This window comes from Pipistrellus kuhlii, unplaced genomic scaffold (assembly GCF_014108245.1).
Source record: "Pipistrellus kuhlii isolate mPipKuh1 unplaced genomic scaffold, mPipKuh1.p scaffold_m20_p_32, whole genome shotgun sequence".
Taxonomy (NCBI): domain Eukaryota; kingdom Metazoa; phylum Chordata; class Mammalia; order Chiroptera; family Vespertilionidae; genus Pipistrellus; species Pipistrellus kuhlii.
The window spans coordinates 1,140,361-1,158,472 of NW_023425532.1; the positions used below are offsets into that span (position 1 = coordinate 1,140,361).

Here is an 18,112-nt window from a genome sequence, read left to right on the forward strand (position 1 = left end):
CATTTTCATCTGTCTTACCAAGGGCTCTGGCTCAGGGTTGGCTAGCCATCTGACCACAGACAGGCAAAGAAGTTGCCCCACATCGCAAAACCAGTAAAGCCAGAGCACCTGACATGATCCCAGGCTGTTTCCATGGCGTTCTATTTTTCATGACATGGTGTTATAGAAACATATCTGGTCTTCACTCTGGGTGTGGGCCCCAAGGCAAGGCAGGGGGAAGAGCAACACACGGGTTCGGTTTACACATTTATTCTAAAAATCCTCTTCCAGTGTGGGTAGTGTCTTGGGCCCAGGTCGGTTGATACAAAAAGAAAAGTTTTAACACCAGGTAAAGGGGGTACGGGGACCCCCCCAGCTCCGGAAAGTCACAGACAGGTATCATAGAAAACACAGCTTGTGTACATTTGTTTAAAAAGTGGTGGGTGGGAGGAAAGTCAAGGAAGATGTGACGTGGCCTGTGGCCGGGCGTCACCTGAGGATTGTACTGGCATCGATCTCTCAGGTGCCAGGTTCCACCACGGAAGCATCCCAGGACACAGCACACCTGCTGGATCTGTCCTTGGACCCTCCTGTGGGGCCCCCAGAGTGGGTATAGGGTAGAGGCTGCCACCAAAGGCCGGGTCATCTCACCCTGGGGGTGGAGGAAGCGGGCACAGACAGGCAGACAGGGTCGGGGGCTCCTTCCCGCACCCCTAGGGTGGGAAGATGAACCCAAGCCCCCCACCAAATGTGGGCAGAGAGCCCACCTCCCCAAGAACTACCCTGGTGGGGGATGGCGGAGAGTTCTGTTCACACCGGGGTCCCTAGCTGCCACAAACAGGGCCATGTGACTATATGGTCCATTTCATGGAAGGGGTTCCTGAACGGAACAGGCTGGGCGAGGGACAGGAATGAACCCAACCAGACAAGATCACAGTTTCCCTTTTATAAAACGTCTAGTGTCGGGGGAAAGACAGTGAAAACCTAAATCACAACTGTAAACAAATGGAGGGAGGGGCTCGGAGCCCCCGTTACACCATCCCCCACTTTGAAGCTGGCTGAGGGCCCCCAGTTCTCAGCACAGTGTGAGAGGAGAAGTGGGGTGTCAGACACCTTTTGGGGTCCACAGGGAGCCGGCGGGGGGGCTTGGAAGATCAGGTGGGCGCCCCCTGCCCAGGACTCAGAGCCACCGCACCCCAGGGCTCAGCGAGGTCAGCATCTGCTCCCCAGACCGGAGTCACGCCCAGGCCAACGAGGAGCGTATCAGAAGGGGTCAGACCAGTGTCCCCGGGGTCTGAGGGTCAGAACCGGAGGACTGCTCCCCCTCTAGCGTCAGGTCACTTAAACGAGCGCTCAGCTCCGGGGGATACAGGAAGTCCGCGTAGTATCTTTGCAAGGGGTAGCAGGAATCCGGAGGACAGGGTGGGAAGACAGAGGAGAGAGGAGAAGACGGACAAGACACAGAAAGAGAGGAAAAGAGGCTCATTAAAGAGGCAGACGGAGGCACAGGACAGCACCTTGAGGCTCGCAAGCAGGGGGCGTGGTTACAAGAGGAAGAGAAAGGCCAGGGCACAGGATATGTCCCTTCCTCCCAGCACCCTGGTTCCAAGGTCCATCTCCAGCTGACATGCACTGCTTGTTAGAATATTAACGTTCTGCTGTAGCTTGGCAAGGAACCGCTGTTTCCGGGGCCCAAGACACCCCTCCACCGAGACCCCAAGGACTAATATAGGCCAGGCAGGGCCGGAGACCCGGTGCTAAGGCTGAATGAAGCTAGCACTCATGGTCCAGGTCATTGGCGCTCACCCCCTCAGCCTGGAGACCTCGCCCTCTACCTGGAGAGACCCCCTCCCCCTCAGTAAAAGCCCCCCCCATACCTGCCGGAGACAGGGGGCGCCGTGAAACTCCTGGAATGCGGGAGGGGAGCCTGGCTGGGGGCCCCATACAGCGCCTGGCCCACCTCATAGCAGCGGGCGTGCAGGAAGGGCGGGTGCTGCGGGCCCATGTGGGCCAGCACAGGCCGGCGCTGGGGCCCCGCGGCCAGTCCCGAGTTCCGGATGTACCAGTCCCGCAGCCCCTCCAGGGCAAGGTTCTTGTGGCCGCTGCGCTCGCCAGCTGGAGGGACACGGGTGGGTGGGGGCATCCACAGCAGGGGGTTGGGATGCCCCTCTGGGCCCTCTGCGGCCTCCAGGGGCAGGCCACAGGGCTTGGTGCGGGCGGCCCGGGGGTGGGAGTCCTTGCTGCGGAGGAGGGGGCTGCTGCCATCAGCTGCATGCACGGGTGGCGGGCCTGGGAACATGGCGAGGAGCCCGTCCCGGCGGGAGAAGGGTCCTGGGACCTCAGCAGGTAGGAACTCCCCCCAGCCCGGCCCCCCAAAGCCTCGGGGCAGGCCCCGGTCCAGGGAGTAGTCCAAGAGGAAGTCCCCGCAAACAGGGGGCAGCCGGGGGGCCCCCCGGGAGGCAGGAGCAGCTGAGCTCGGCCGGGCAGCCCGGGGAGGGTCTGGGGGGCCAGCTGTGCGGGAAGAGAAGGCAGGGACTGGCTGGGGGCGCTCATACAGCACCTCGCTGCTCTTGCAGACTGGGGGACCAGGGGCAGGGGGAGCCAGAGGCACAGGCGGGGAGCCAGCTCCCCCCGCAGCTGCCCTGTCCACTAGCAGGGCCTCAGAGCTGTTGCTGCGGCGGGTGCGAGCTGCGAAGAGCGAGGCGCGGTGGTCCGAGGCCGGGTCCATCCGGGGGAAGCCCATCTGGGAGTCCTGGCTGCCAGACCACTGGCGGGAATGGAGGCCTTCGGGTCTGGGGGAGAAGAAAGGGGGATGGGAGGGAGGTCAGACACAGGCAGATGGGCTGAGCGCTCTATGTCTGTAGCATGTGTCTCTCTGAACCATCACTTCTCCATCCCCAATGGACCCTGGACTAGAAATTGTGTGTATAGAGGTGTTTGATAGAGGCATGTAAAGGGCAGAGGAGATTCTGTCCCAGACAGAAGGAAGAGGAATTAAAAATGTACAGGGCCCTGCCGAAACCGGTTTGGCTCAGTGGTAGAGCGTTGGCCTGCAGACTGAAGAGTCCCAGATTCGATTCTGGTCAAGGGCATGAACCTTGGTTGTGGGCACATCCCCAGTGCGGGGGTGAGGGGGGTGTGCAGTAGGCAGCTGCTCAATGTTTCTCTCTCATCAATGTTTCTAGCTTTCCATCCCTCTCTCTTCCTCTCTGTAAAAACTCAATAATATATATATATATTTTTTTTTAAATATATATTTTATTGATTTTGTACAGAGAGGAAGGGAGAGAGACAGAGAGCTAGAAACATCGATGAGAGAGAGTCATCGATCAGCTGCCTCTTGCACACCCCCCATTGGGGATATGCCCGCAACCAAGGTACATGCCCTTGACCGGAATCGAACCTGGGTCCCTTCAGTCCCCAAGCCAACACTCTATCCACTGAGCCAAACTGGTTTCGGCTATATATATATATATTTTTTTTAAATGTATGGAGCCCTGACTGGTTTGGCTCAGTGGATAAGGTGTCGGCCTTCGGACTCACAGGTCACAGGTTCGATTCCGGTCAAGGGCATGTACCTTGGTTGCGGGCACATCCTCAGTAGCGGGTGTGCAGGAGGCAGCTGATCGATGTTTCTCTCTCACTGATGTTTCTAACTCTGTCCCTCTCCCTTCCTCTCTGTAAAAAATCAAAAAAATGTATTTTTAAAAAATGTATGGGAGCCCAGGGCTGTTGGCTCCAAGGGAGATGCTGTGCTAGAGAGGAAATGCTGGCAGGGGACGCCCAGACAAGGACTCTTCCGAGCACATCTGACCAGCACCCCTTGCTAAGGCGATTCTCATGGCTCCCCACTTCCTGCACAATGAGGTACTAATCCTCAGGCCTCAACTTCCAGGCCCTTCCTAAATTCTCTGCTCTCCCCGCCCCATGTGTATGAACCACCCAAAACTATCAGCCCACTAGCCACCGTCACCGCATGCAAGTACCACGAGGACCCGGATTTTACTTTGTTCACAGCCTGAGAAAAGCACGGACTCTAGAGTCAAATTTTGGGTTGAAATGCCAGGCCTTGGGTTTGCTAACAAGTCACCTAGCTTCTCTGTGCCTCAGTTTCCTCATCTATAAAATGAGAATAACAATAGCATCTCCTCATAGAGACCTTGTGGTGATGAAATGAGTTGCCACTGATCCCTAGCAGACACTCAGTACTCAGCACAAGTTAACCAGAACTTAGTATGCCCACATCAAAGGCAGATATTAGTATTCCCATTTCACAAATGAGGAGACCAAGATTCAGAGATGGGAAATGATATGTTTTTTTTTAAATTGATTTTAGAGAGAAGAAGGGAGAGGGAGATATAGAAACATTGATCCACTGCCTCCTGTACGCCCCCTACTGGGGATCGAGACCAGAAACCCGGGCATGTGTCCTGACTGGGAATCGAACCAATGACCTCCCCGTCTATAGGACGACACTCAATCCACTGAAGGACCCTGGCCAGGCAGGAAATGACTTGTCCAAAATACAGAAAAAAGCCCACACACAATCGCCGGGACTTCTGCCCTCAAATGCCCCTCCCCCCTTTTTCTCTACCAAGCAATTCCCATTCCCCTTTCAAAGCCCAGCGTCTCGTGTCCCACACCCTCTGGGAATGCTCTCCCACTTAAGCTAATGGTTCCCTCTCTGGTCCTCAACCCCACCCCCGCAGCCCCCTTACTTGCAGAGCTGGGGGCCAGTGCCCCGGGTGAGGACAGGGGTGGCAGGCACACTTCGCCCCTCAAAACTGGAGGCACTCCTGGGCAGCGAGCGTGTGGGGCTAGACAGAGACGGGCAAGCCAAGGTAGGGGTCCACATGAGAGACTGATCCCGCCAGCAGGCCCTCCCGCCAGCCCAGGCTCAGGTCCCTACTCCTGGCTCCCGGGAAGGAGGGAAGGGCTCATCCTCACCTGGTGGGGCTGGCCACAGAGTTCCTTCGGCTCTTCAGGTCGCCATAGAGATCCGACTGGGGTGGTTTCCATGGGGTCCGCCGCTCAGGGCTGCCCCCAGACACTGCCCGCAGCTGGTCCCAGGTCTTGGGCGGTGAGGGGCGCTCTGCCAGAGGGAAGCAGCTACGAGGATCCTCTGGGTGGAAGAAAGAAAGTGGGGGGAAGTCAATGACAGGGGCCTGATAGGCTGTGTGTGAAGCAACGGGCAGGGGCTGGGAGGCAGGAGGGGAGGAGGGCTGGGCAGGGCTGGGCAGGCTGACAGTGCAGAGGGGGGCCCCCCCGCTGGAGGATGGGGCGTGGCGAAGAAGAAGCTGGAGAGGAAGGGGTGGAGCTGAACATGAAAGGGGGGTGGGTTTAGGGGAGGGGGTCCTCACCGTTATCGTGGCTGGCCCCAGACTCTGAGAGGGAGCTGCTCTCTGAGTGGAGAACTACATCCTCTACAGGCGAGAAGGGGGAGACCGGGCCAGTCAATGCCAGGCCCGGGGCCGCCCCCTTATCCCACTGACCGGTCTCCACACACCCCTGCACCCTCCCCAAGAACCCACCTTTACCTCAATCCCAGGCCACCAGAGTCCTGGCTCCAAACTTTCCTGGGGCCTATGGGTCAGTTCCCAGTCCCCGTCCCCCTGCCCGGAGCCAGATTCCCACCACTCCTCTCACTGGCCAGGTCCCTCAGGTCTGCCTGGCACCCACCTTTCCCTAGCTGTCCCCCCCCCCGCCCAACACACACGCATACACACACACACACACACACACACACACACACACACACGCCCGCTAGCCAATGCCCATTCCCCTGCTTCCCTTGGGCAGGTGCCCAGAGCCTGGCTCACCTTGGCTGAGCTGAGTGAGACGTGTGCCCAGGCAGACACCCTGGGCTGCGAGGACTGCCCCGGTGGACAGCGGGAGCACAGGAAGACCAAGGTGGACTCGGAAGTCCCCGAGCTGCTCCTCCAGCTCATGCAGCCTCCGGAGAGCATCGGCTTGGACCTGGCGCCGGCGCCACCGCTGCTCGGCGCTCAGCTCAGGGGCCAGGGCCAGGCGGCGGGCGGCCGCCGCGATCTGCTGCTGCACCGACACCTCGCGCTCCAGGGCCTCGAGGGTCAGCTCCTGCAGGCCCACCGGGATGGTGGGATACAACCAAACGTTGGAAAATGCCAAGCACAGGAAGCGGGCAGTGGCAGAGCCCATCTACACTGGGGGCGGGGCCTGTTCTTCCAAAGGCTAAGAGGATCTTCCCCACCGGTGGGGACCAGCATCCTCTCTCAGACCAGGAACCCACCCGCCTGTTCAGGGCCCGTCCCTTTTCATTCTGGCCTCTCCTTCCCCTGGACGCAACCCTACTCCTGGCCCAGGCCCCTCCTCCTCCTCTGTATCTGCCCCACCCCACCCTGTCCCCCTGGCCATCTGCTCACCTGACCAGGGCCCAGGGAGTGATGCACTGGGTTGGGGGGCGGTGGAGGGTAAGCTCGGGCCGCAGGGGGCCGCCGTCGGACCAACTGCGGCCGTTCGCCAGGCTCCAGCGGGCACTCGGGGGGCAGTTGGCCAGTTAGCTCCTGAGGGGGCAGGCAGCAGGGGGCAGAGACAATCAAGGATTAGTTGGGGGGAGGGGGAAAAGCAGTCAGGACTCCGGAAGCTACAGGAGTCCTACTAGGAGCCCAGTCCTACTCAGCATCGCTTGCTTGTTATTTCTCTTCCTCCTCCCAATTCTGCACCAGGCAGGTGCGCAGCCTGGACTCTCACCCCTTGACCCAAATCCCGGGCAGTGGCATGGGAGGCAGAGAGACTTGCTTTGGAATCCAGACTTTCTGAGTTTTTATGAAGACACACAGTCTAACCCTGGCCAGGTGCTCAGTGATTAGAGCATCAACCCACACACAGAAGGGTCTAGGACTCAATTCCCGGTCAAGGGCATGTTCCTGGGTTGCAGGTTTGATCCCTAGCCTGGGCCCTGGCCAGCAACCAATCTCTCTCTCTCTCCTTCTACCCTCTCTCTCTCTCTCTCTTTCTCTCCCACCCCTTCTTTCCCTTTCACTCTCTCAAAAAAATCGATGGAGAAAATATCTTCAGGTGAACATCAACAGCAACAACAACAAGAAAGACACACAATCTACACTGAGTGGCCAGATGGTGATGATCTCTGAACGCATAATAATCTGGCCACTCCGTGTCTATCCTATAGAATAAAAGGCTAATATGCAAATTGTCTCCTCGACCAGGAGTTCAACCAGCAGGCAGGCCGGCCAACCACCCATGTCCCCTCCCCTTGGCCAGGCTGGCCGGGCCCCACCCATGCACGAATTCATGCACCGGGCCTCTAACATATATACTGAGTGGCCAGATTAGTATGCGTTCATAGATTACAATGATCCGGCCACTCGGTGTATATCCTGTGCATTATAGAATCCTCCTTCAGGGCTGGTGCTGTATGCTCTGATGCATTATTACGTCCAGGCAGACTGTGTGCACATTCATGCCAAGAGGGAATAACCACTATAAATCACCCGGTGTCAGGTCAGGCCAGGTTTTACTGCCAACTTTTGAAACTAGCGATTGTTTTGCATTTTATTGGACTTCAAATTGTTGATGGGGGGGGGGGGTCGTCCCCCATTGCCATATTTCATTGATTCTAGGACATCTAAGCTGAGCTAGAAGGTGACAGAGAATTGGTCGCTCAGATAGATGTCTCAGCAATGGCCACCCCAGCCTGCCGACCTAGGGGCCCTGGCTTCTCCACCCCTTCCCACACCCGACACTCTCAGGGCCAGGCTCTCACCGCCTCTTGGAGGCACACTTTGCGCAGCTCCTGAAGTTTCAGGCTCAGGGCCTCCTGCAGCGCCCGCTGCCGGTCAAGCAGTCCCCGCAGACGCTCTGACTTCACCTGGGGAGCGGCCTCCCCAAACAGGGCAGCTGGACACAGAGGGAGCAAAGATCAGTGGGGCAGCCACGGCATCCTACATCCTGTAGGGCCAGGGACCAACCCTTCCCAACTGGGCGGGCAGGTGGTGACTCAGAGCAGGGGAGGAGGCAGCAGGAGGGAGAAGCAGATACCGACCTGAGGCATTGTAAGTGGGAGAGGTGATCAGCTGACCTTTGACTTCCATCCTGGTGTTGTCAAGAGCCCGAGGCCGTGGCTTATGGTGGGATAAGGCCTGGTAGTGATGCATGGGAACCATTAAGGAAGCACATATGTGGTCCCTCACCCAGCTTCCCACACCCCGGGAAGAAGGGGTACCCTGTCCCCACCCGCCTGCCCGACCTGCCCTCTCAGAGTCTGAGTAATATCTAGCCTCCACCAGGCCCTCATACCTTGGTTCCCTTCCCATTGAGTGGGAGCACAGCAAGTGGGGAGCTGGGCAGACTTATGCCTCCTCAGAGGCCCATGGGCCACAGTCAGGATTCTCACCTGGAGTGGGGGGAATTAATATCACAGGTTCAACCAACTAGAACAACATGGGCATTGCATTAAGCACCCGCATGCCAGGAAGAATTACCTTTAATCTTCACAACCATGGCAGTTCTGTAATTATCATCACCCCCAGTTTATTTATTTATTAAAAGAAAAAAAATATATATATATATAGTTATTGATGTCAGAGAGGAAGGGAGAGGGGAAGAGAGATAGAAACATCAATGATGAGAGAGAACCAATGATGAAAGAGAATCCTGCACGCCCCACACTGGAGATGGAGCCCACAACCCAGGCATGCGCCCTGACTGGGAATCAAACCAGACCTCCTAGTTCATAGACCAACACTCAACTACGGAGCCACACTGACTGGGCCACTACCCCCAGTTTAGAGATAAGGAGAGGAAGACAGAGGTGAAGAAACTTGCCTCTGGCTAAGGATAGAGCCCAGGCCACCCCTTTGGTCCAACATTCTCCATCACTAGAGCTGCTCCAACCCCACCAATTCCTCATAAGGTCACAGCCGATCTGACCGCAGGGCCTTTGCCCTGGGTATGGCTGCTGTCTGGAGTGCTCTTTTCACCTATCACCAGACCCTGGTTCTCACATGCTGGGACTTAAATGTCACTTCCAGAGTTGGGCCCTCACAACTGCTGTCCAACACGAGACTGTCCCTCATACATTCGGGAGGACAAGGAATGTGTCTGTCCTGTTTTTTGTTTTGCTTTTTAAATATATTTTATTGGTTTTTTTATAGAGAGAAAGGGAGAGGGATAGAGTTAGAAACATTGATGGGAGAGAAACATCGATCAGCCACCTCCTGCACACCTCCCACATGGGATGTGCCCGCAACCAAGGCACATGCCCCTGACCGGAATCAAACCCAGGACCCTCCAGTCCGCAGGCTGACGCTCTATCCACTGAGCCACACCAGTTACGGCTATCTGTCCTGTTTTCATCAGTGTCTCTGGCACTTAGAGTGATTCTGTGTGCACAGCAAGTGCTCAGCTGGATCTGCTGGGTAAATGAAAAGATGACAAGCTCCAGGTGGTTTGGCTCAGTGGATAGAGCGTTGGCCTGTGGACTGAAGGGTCCTGGGTTCAATTCCAGCCCAGGGCACATGCCTGGATTGCAGGCTCAATCCCCAGTAGGGGGCACGCAGGAGGCAGCCAATCAATGATTCTCTCTCGTCATTGATATTTCTATCTCTTCTTCTCCCTTCCTCTCCGAAATAAAAAATATATAAAATATATTAAAAATTAAAAGGGTGACAAGGCAGCTGGCCCAGGGATTGAGCCTAGATCTGTAGGTCGCTACTCATCCTAACTCTATTCTGAAGCTTTGGTATGGCAGGGAGAAGAGTGCCCCCTGGGCTCCAGGACCCCTCCAGCCCCTCTGCCCACCCCAGTCTGTCTCGCACCCAGAAGAGGGAAATCACCCTGCTGGGATTTTGACCAGTCAAGTCTACTAGTACAGATAACAAGCCGACTGCCTCCTGCCTCTCTCTCTGGCCCAAGCTGCCCTAGCTGACCATAGGGCCTGCTTTGGCAGGCTATCAGCCCTGCCCTCATTCCCTCCTCTGGAGTTTGCTGCCTCCCTCCCACATCCTGCTTGGTCCCCAGCAGGGCAGCCAGGTGACATCACCTGCCACCATCTGGCCTGACCTCAGTGGCAGGCAGCTGGGAGGGCCTCATGAGGTCACAGACGTCCCATCCCCATCTATCTTGAACCTACCAGCAGCTTATTATGAAATGCTGGCTGGGTGTGGGGAAGACCCAGGCAACTGAGCAAGCATGGGTTCAAGCCCCCACCCCATCCAGACATTGGGAGTTGTGCCCAAGCCTCGGCAGTCCTCCTACCCACCCCATAGGATCTGTCCCCTCCTGTGGTTCCCTGCCTTCAACACCAGAGGCAGGGATTGCAATCTAAAGCCCTTCCGCATACCCAGGCAGCAACGTGTGCTTGGCAGAGGCACTCAGATGGCCATCCTCTGAGGTCTGACATTGCTCAGCACAACGGGGTTTCCTGGAGGCCCCAGCCCAGCCCCTCTGCCCCTTGGTTCCTGGGGGTCCTTCTACCCAGCCTCCATTTGGGTTTGAGGAGCCCTTCCAAGCCCCCCCTAAACCTTCCTTCGCCCTCACAGAAACCTCCACTCCTCCCCGGTGGTCCCGCCGGCCAGGACTGGTCCTACCTCTCACACAAAGCAGCCTCAAGCCATCCTTCCCTGGGAGCTCCCAGCATCTTGGAAGTCAACATGGGGTCCAGAAAGGAACCCCGACTCCACCCTGTCAGCCTGACCATGGGGACATAGCTAAGGCCTGAGTCATGGGGTCACCGGGCAGGCTAGACACAGGGTCCACGCCCCACACCCCCACACCTGGCTCCCGAACCTCTGCTTCTGCATGGCTGCCCTGGGCACATTTGCCCTGGGGCCCCGGGCTGCCAGGTGCCCACCCAGAGAGGATAAGGGGATCCCAGCAACCCCCTCCCCAACACCCTCCCACTCCAGGCCCCGGCTTTTGCCATGGTGGGCCTGTGAGGTCCCAAGATGGGCTGCGGAAGGAGAGTTGAGAACACTCCCACACCCAGAGGCGGGCCCAGCAGGTTTTTCAGGTCTGCCCTTCTGACACCACAACCAAGAAATTCCTGGCTATAATGACTGTTTACAACCAAGACACCTCACCTGGGTGGCACCCCAACACCTTTGGTAGGACCCCCATTTCCACATCCTGCCACCATGGGAGCAAATAAACTCATAAACTCTGTGTCTAGACTGTTCACGCTATCCTAAGGGCCCCCTGCCCCAGGTGAACAGATGCGGGGGGGGGGGGGGGGGTTGGGAGTGGAAGGCGGGCTTTGGGCTTTCCTGAGAGGCTGGACTCCAGGTTAAGGGAGGGCAGAGGCTATTCCCACCGAGAAGGAAGGGGGAAGAGGAAGTTGGGGGAGTGGAAAAGGGGAACTCTGGCTTCTTTTCTCCCTGATCCCTTCCCTTCCTCCATTTCCGGCAAGGGATCAGCTCCATGCCAAGAAAGGAAATTGGACATTTTGGGCTTCACCCATCTACTCCGGCCCTCCCTTGCTGTCTTCTTGTGCAGATCTAGATCTTTCCCGCAGGAAACACGAGCACACCCCATACCCTCCTCACCCCAACCTGCGGGCCCATGTTCCCAGGTGCTCACCAATACCGGATAGGTACTGTGGGGCGGCTCCAGGTACCTGAAAAAATAGTTGTCTCCACCAGGCCCAGCTCCCTCTGGTAGTGGCGGTGAGCAGTGAGTGCAGTGGCAGCTGCCTAGACCGCCTCCCACTAGGCAATGGCCCAGCCTACCTGGCCAGGGACTGGGCCGGCCCATACCTTTTAACCCTTGCCTGCCTGCCAGTGAGGCTCGGGTCACACTCCGAGGCAGTCTCAGGGTCAGGTACCCTCAGGGTGTCCAGCACAGCCAAGACGAGAGCCTAGACCTTCCTCTCCACCCCATTCCCCCAGCAGAGAACTGGGGAAGAAGGGCTAAGGATGATGGTAGTGGGAGTTGCCTCTCGGGCTGCCCAATTTCCCAGCTGAGACCCTGTTCAGCCCTGGGTATAACCTGGGAGCTGGGGGATGAAGATCTGGCGAGGCCCAGAGTGTAAATCTGTGTGTGTGTGTGTGTGTGTGTGTGTGTGTGTGTGTGTGTGTGTCTTGGCAGTCCTCATCACATTCTTGAGGCCCCTACCCTTCCCGCCCCCGCCCCCCTCAAGGCATTGGTATGGGAAAGCCTTAGAGCAAGTCCGCCCCTCACTGAAGTAACAGCGGCCCAGCTGGGGAGAGAGGTTAACTTTTCTAAGGGGAGACCTGACCTCAAGACACTCCCACCTTCTGCAGCTCCAGGAGAAATCATCCCAGCAAACAAGTGCTTTAACCCCTTCCGGTCCCTGCAAACTTGGGTGGATGGTGCAGACCCAGCTCCTCGCAGCCAGCTTGTAGATGTGGAAGTGGGGGCTCGGAGAGGCGGTGAGGCCTGATTCTGATCACAGATGCATGACAGCAGGCCGCATCAAATCTTGGGGGGTTGGGTCCTGGGTCAAAGGCCAACAGGGGCTACTCCTGCAAGGGAGGAGTGGGAAAGGGGACTCATGCTGCCTCATACTCATGCTGCCAGCCCCACCCCCCATTTTTCCCCTTTGGGCAAATCAAGAGAATTGAGGGCTGAGTCCCTGAGATGGACTGTTTCCCCCACACCACTGCCTGGGCTCTGGGCCTGCACCAGCACGCACCACACCTCCTGCATTCCTCTTGGGACCATCTGTCTGTGACCTCGGAGCCCAAGCCCAGCCAAGGCCCCTGAAGCAATCCATGCTGGGAAATCAAAGGGCAGCTTAAGGCAAGTTCCCTGCCCACATACATGCCTCCTGCCACCAGGACCACCTTTCTTCCCGGGTTTGAGATTTCCGCCTGCACAGAACACAAAGGCCCATTTCATCTCCCCCTTCTTACCCCTCCACCCCCACCCCGGCTGCCTGGGGCTGGTGGAGGCAGCAGCCATAAGGTGGGTAGCTGGATGTTGGTGGGGAGTGTCCTCTCGGCCATGGCCTCTCCTGTCTCTCGTGGGACACCCAGGATGTTGAGAAGAGGTATGTTTATAGAATCAGACACGAGAGGGACAAGGGTATCTGGCTGACAATGCAGATTGAGTCTCAAGACTTAGGTTTCTTCATTTGAAAAATGTGTAACTGGTGCTTACAGAGCCAAGAGAGGTCCAAGACACTTAAAAGGCATTTCACAGTGCAAGGTCACTCACACCATGTCATTAATGACTGTCAACAACAACAATAACCTCACGCAAAGGTGCAGGAGTAAGGAGGAGAGAAAAGGTACCTGGGCCTCTTGGGTCAGTCAGACAGGCAGGGCAGAGTCACACACACACACACACACACACACACATCATTGCCCTGGTACACAACTTTTAACAGCCTGGAAGCTGGCCAACCTCTAAGCCCCGCCACAATTGGCACTTGGCCTTAGGTGGCCTCATGAAGGGGTAACAAGTGGTAGATCTGGGTTCAACCCAGCTCTGCCACTAACTGGCTGTGTGACTGCTTGGACAAGTCCCTTAACCACTCTGGGCCTCAGTGTTATCATCAATAAAATGGGAGCGATGATGAAGACGGTTGTTGTGAGCATGGCTTGAGTTAATACATTCAAAGCTTGCTTAGGACAGTGCCTGGTCCAAGCTATGTGCTCTATGATAGATCCTGCCTTCCTCCAGTTGATGGACAGTCGTAAGCCCACCTGCGGCCAGACATTCCTGAGCTCTGAACCACCAATCAGCACCTGCCAAATATCCTAAGCCCCCACCCCCATTCCTAAGTCCCTAGGTCCCTAATCACCCATCAGCGTGTGCTGAGTGCCCTAAGCCCCGCCCCCTATCCTTAAAGGTGCTTGTACCCTGGCCTTCGCTCTCTTCCGCCCCTCTCTCTGGAAGCAGCCGGCAGGGGTACTCTTCCCTCCAATAAAGCCTGAGTCCTGCCAGCCCGGTCTCCGGCCCTTCTCTATTTAATCTATCACTCTATATGTACTAGCTGTCACAATTACAAGTCAGAACCCAAAGTCAGAAATCAAAATATATCAACATATATATCTGATAGGGCTGATATCCCTCAGCCTCACCTGATAAATGTGAAACAGAGCTGTTTTCCCTCGAATAACTTGTCTGAACTCAGGAACTAAATATAATCAGGTGAATTCCTGAGACAGAGCTGACTAGTACAGGGGGTGGAGAAAGTACAGAAGTCAGCATCAAAAATCTTAGCGTCAAAACCCTCCCTACTTGCTACTCAGATCTGGATCCCTCCCTACTTGCCAAATCAGACATATTTGAAACAGAGCTGTTTTTCTTCATTGTCTAACCTCTCCCTACTCAACAGAAAAAAAAAATGCAGGAAACAGATATATTTATACAACACAGTATCTTTACTATCCCAATTCTAGCCATGGAGCTCAGAAAAATGAAAACTTGAATAAGCTTTTGAGTTAGAGCTGATATTCCTCATTATCTGAACTCTTTCTACTCACTATATAAAATGCAAACATTTATTAACATACCACCAGATGCGTGTGACAAAGAGAAAGAGTAAAAGAGCTGGCAGAGCCCGGCTGGCATGGCTCAGTGGTTGTGTTGACCTATGAACCAGGAGGTCATGGTTCGATTCCTGGTCACGCTACATGCCTAGGTGGCACGATCGATCCCCAGTGGGGGCTTGTAGGGGGCAGCCAGTCAATTGTTCTCTCTCATCATTGATGCTTCTGTGTCTTTCTCCCTCTCCCTTCCTCTCTGAAATCAATAATAAATATATATATTTAAGAGCTGGCAGAAAAATCACTGTGTATACATGGTGTCCCAAAAAATGTATACACACTTGAACAGCTGATAGTTCAATTGATGTTTTGTTCTTTTCAGACTTAACCTATTGGCATTAATAATGGGTTAAAAGTATATAATGCAAAACCAAAATACCTTCAGATAACTTGGGGGTCCTTTCACTGTCTGAACTATCCAAACTCTCCCTCTCATAATCAAATACCAAATAGATTGGGACAGAGAGGGATGCTTGCGCTGTTATTAATAGATTTAGATAAATATTTTAGGTCAATGAGATGGGTATGGCATCTCGTTCCTCAAACTCTCACTACTCTCTATTAGAAATGCAGAACAAAACATAAATGAAGAACGCATTACCTGCTCACTATCCAAATTCTCTCCGACTGCCCCCAGAATCAAGAAGATTCTTACAGCAAGGGAACCTTGCTGTTATTATTGTTACTATTGGATGGGCTTGATTCTAACACTTGATGAAGAAGGTCTTAGACCCCCTAGACCTGCCCACAGAGGTTAGATGGACTTAGCATAAGATACACTGACTACGAAGAGAAGGGGGATAAGCCCCTGAACCATCCTACCCCTACCAAGCCTTGAAGTCTCTGCCTGGAATGGATTTATTTTTCAGGCCAAGAAAGCAGGGATCATGCACCTAGAGTCAAAATCAGGAGATGGGGGTGACATGACCTAGAAGAATAACACATCCACTTGAGTCTCCCACCCCCGCGTATGTACTCAGTCCCCAACCTAACAAGGCTGGAAATCTGACCCAGACCTCCCAGACTCCCAGAGAGTCGCTGAATAATTTAGGGTGTTCTTCCACACTCAGGGAGGTGGGGAGCACAGGAACAGTTCTATGCCCTCCTAGGGCAGGGAGAGAAATGCACGCTCTGAGTGAGATCACTGGGTGGGGGTGGGGGAAATCACATGCAAAAACCACTTTGGCCACACGAGGCCCAGAAGGCTGCTTGTTCTTTTCATGCTAAGAGGAGCATTTGGGATGAACTTCGGAGACAACGGGATGGGGATCGGCGGAACCTCCTCGTTCAGGGCAGGGAGGGACCCTTTCCTTCTGGCTCAGAGGAGATGGAAAGTGGGTGTTAAGAAGGAGGGAGATGCACAGGGTAGGGGAGTATGGAAAGGGGTAGACAAGGGTCTGGGGTTGAGACAGGGTGAAGGGACAGGGCAGGAAGGAATGTAAGGAACAAAACAAAACCAGTTACTGTAGGATGGAGGTCAGGAGGTCAGACAGACAAGGAGCCAGGACACTGGCCAGGACATAGGATGGAGTGAGGCTCAGGACAAGGGTTAGAGAAGAAAAGTAGGGGACAAAGAGCAGAGCAGCAATCAGGGTCAGTATAGAACAGTAATCAGAAGACATGATGGGGGACACATCAAAACAGATGAAAGGAAGGGATAGGAAAAAGGGCAGGTGCAAGATGGAGGTAAGAAACAGGAAAAGACTGGTGTGGAATGGGGAGGGGAATGAGGACAGCGATGGGACAAGAGAAGACAGGGGAGAACAGCCCAGGTTTGGGGGCAGGGATAGGGCAGGAGACAAAGGGATGGTCTGAAGTTGGCTAGCCAGGATGGAGATTGGGAGTCATGAGAGGGACCTGGGGCTGGTACAGGGTGGGGAGAAAGTACAGAAGTCAGATGCCAGGAATCTGGCCAGACATGGATCGGGTTGGGGTTAGAGGGACAGGATAGGACTGGGAGGGGTTCAGAGACTGGATAAGAGTTCAGGGAACAGGCAGGTCGAGCATCGGGACAGAAACTGGGGTGATCAAGACAAGACAAGATGAGCTCCACAGACAGAACAGGGTCCGGCGAAGACTGGGGTCAGGGCAAGGATCCTGGGACCCGGATGGGCTTCGGGGTGAGGACTAAGTTTAGGGTGACAAAACAGGGGTGGAGGATGACGCCAGGCTAGAATAAGGCTAGGTCCGGGGTCAGACCGGAGGTCCTCCGGTCAAGACTGGCCCTGGTTCGAGATTTTTAAAAGATGCAGACAGGTTCGGCAAGGGTTCAGAGTGAGACTACGAGGTCAGAGGTGGGGGGGGGGGGGGGGGGCGTAAGTACATCCCCGGTGGGCCCTCACCCCGCCCAGTCTCCTCCCTTTCTTTCCCAGCGGGCGTTACTCACCCTAGGTCCTCGCCCGGCGGCATAGGCGGGGTCGGTGCGGGCCAGGAGGGATGGTGGGCGCGCCCGTCCCTCCGCCTCCCGCTCTTCCCGCTCCTCTTCCGCGCCCTGCGGTGGGCCGCGTTTGGTCGCCCCACTGTTAGCTTCGGGGGCCAGATGGAGGGTTCGGGAGGGTGGGAGAGCAGCGCCGGGTCCGATGCGGGCGGGGAACCCGGCCCCCCTACAGGTAACTCGGCTCGGTCCGCTCCCGGCTGCGCCGCCGCCGTTGGTCTCCAGCCCGCGGGGAGGAGGGGTGGCGGCTGACAGGGGGCGGGGTGCGAGACCACGGCGGTGGCGGCGATCGATTGCGCAGGCGCCAGTTCAGGTCTCAGAGCCTGGGAGCACCGGGAGCGATCCAGCTGGGAGCGCGTGCGCACATGCCTTCTCGGGGGCAGCTGAGCTCTCCCCCTCCCCTGGCCACGCCCCCTCAGTGATCAGACTGGCGCCCCTCACCCCAAGCCAACCCCTAGCGAACCACCAAGCGGTACCTCAAACTGCCTTCTGTGGGACACCACCGCACCTCTGAACTCCCCCAATACCTCCCGCGCCCCCAGTGCACCTCAGACCACCCTTTACCATCTCCCAAGTGGTACCCCCAAACTACTACCCATTGATCCCAAGCAGTACTTCCAGTCCGCCCCCCATGGACAACCAAGCTGTGCAAACTACTCCACTGCCCCCAAGTTGCTCCCCCAAATTATCTGCGATAGGCCCTGAAACCATTAACCTCCCAAAAGCACTTTCGGATCATCCTCCATCTATCCTCAATACACACCCCAAACACCCTCAACTGACCCCAAATGGCTCTCCTTGTACCCTTCTAACCATACCCTACACCCACAACACCACCCCAAGCATTATCAACTACCCATGGTGCGGCCCCCACTTGCACCCCCAATCAATTTCAACAGGCATCGACCGGTTCCACCTCCAAACCATGTTCCATGAACCCCCACCGACCTTTCATTGACCAGCCCTATACCCTGCCAAACCACCTTCCAACAGCCCCTGTCACTACACCATTTACTCCCAAGCACTCAATGTGATCCTCTAACTCACTTCAAACTGCTTTCCACCACCCTCTTCGCGGCCAAACTACACCCCACTGACGCAAACTCCACCCCCAAACCACCCCCCAATAGTCCCCAAGACCCGGAAATAAATGCCAACTTTCTCTCTGTAGTTACCCAATCAGACCCCT

At 55.9% G+C, this 18,112-nt stretch overlaps 1 protein-coding gene across 9 annotated transcripts; it reads right to left on the reverse strand.

Moving 5' to 3' along the window:
- Positions 1-233: 233 nt before the first annotated feature.
- Positions 234-17,081, reverse strand: CCDC120 (coiled-coil domain containing 120). Of its 9 annotated transcripts, none has more exons than XM_045570376.1 (11): positions 16,876-17,081; positions 8,275-8,371; positions 8,021-8,117; positions 7,742-7,875; positions 6,381-6,521; positions 5,799-6,075; positions 5,340-5,402; positions 4,927-5,101; positions 4,698-4,796; positions 1,857-2,771; positions 234-1,367 (listed from the first exon to the last, which is right to left on the reverse strand). In XM_045570376.1, the coding sequence occupies exons 3-11, from the start codon at positions 8,067-8,069 to the stop codon at positions 1,253-1,255; spliced, it is 1,968 nt and encodes a 655-aa protein (XP_045426332.1). In that variant the 5' UTR covers positions 8,070-8,117; positions 8,275-8,371; positions 16,876-17,081; the 3' UTR covers positions 234-1,252. The 9 variants fall into 9 exon arrangements, with proteins under 9 accessions (XP_045426332.1, XP_045426333.1, XP_045426334.1 ...); XM_045570377.1 differs by lacking the exon at positions 16,876-17,081 and adding an exon at positions 12,295-12,433; XM_045570378.1 differs by lacking the exon at positions 16,876-17,081 and adding an exon at positions 11,591-11,732 and having other exon boundaries at positions 4,698-4,775.
- Positions 17,082-18,112: the final 1,031 nt, after the last annotated feature.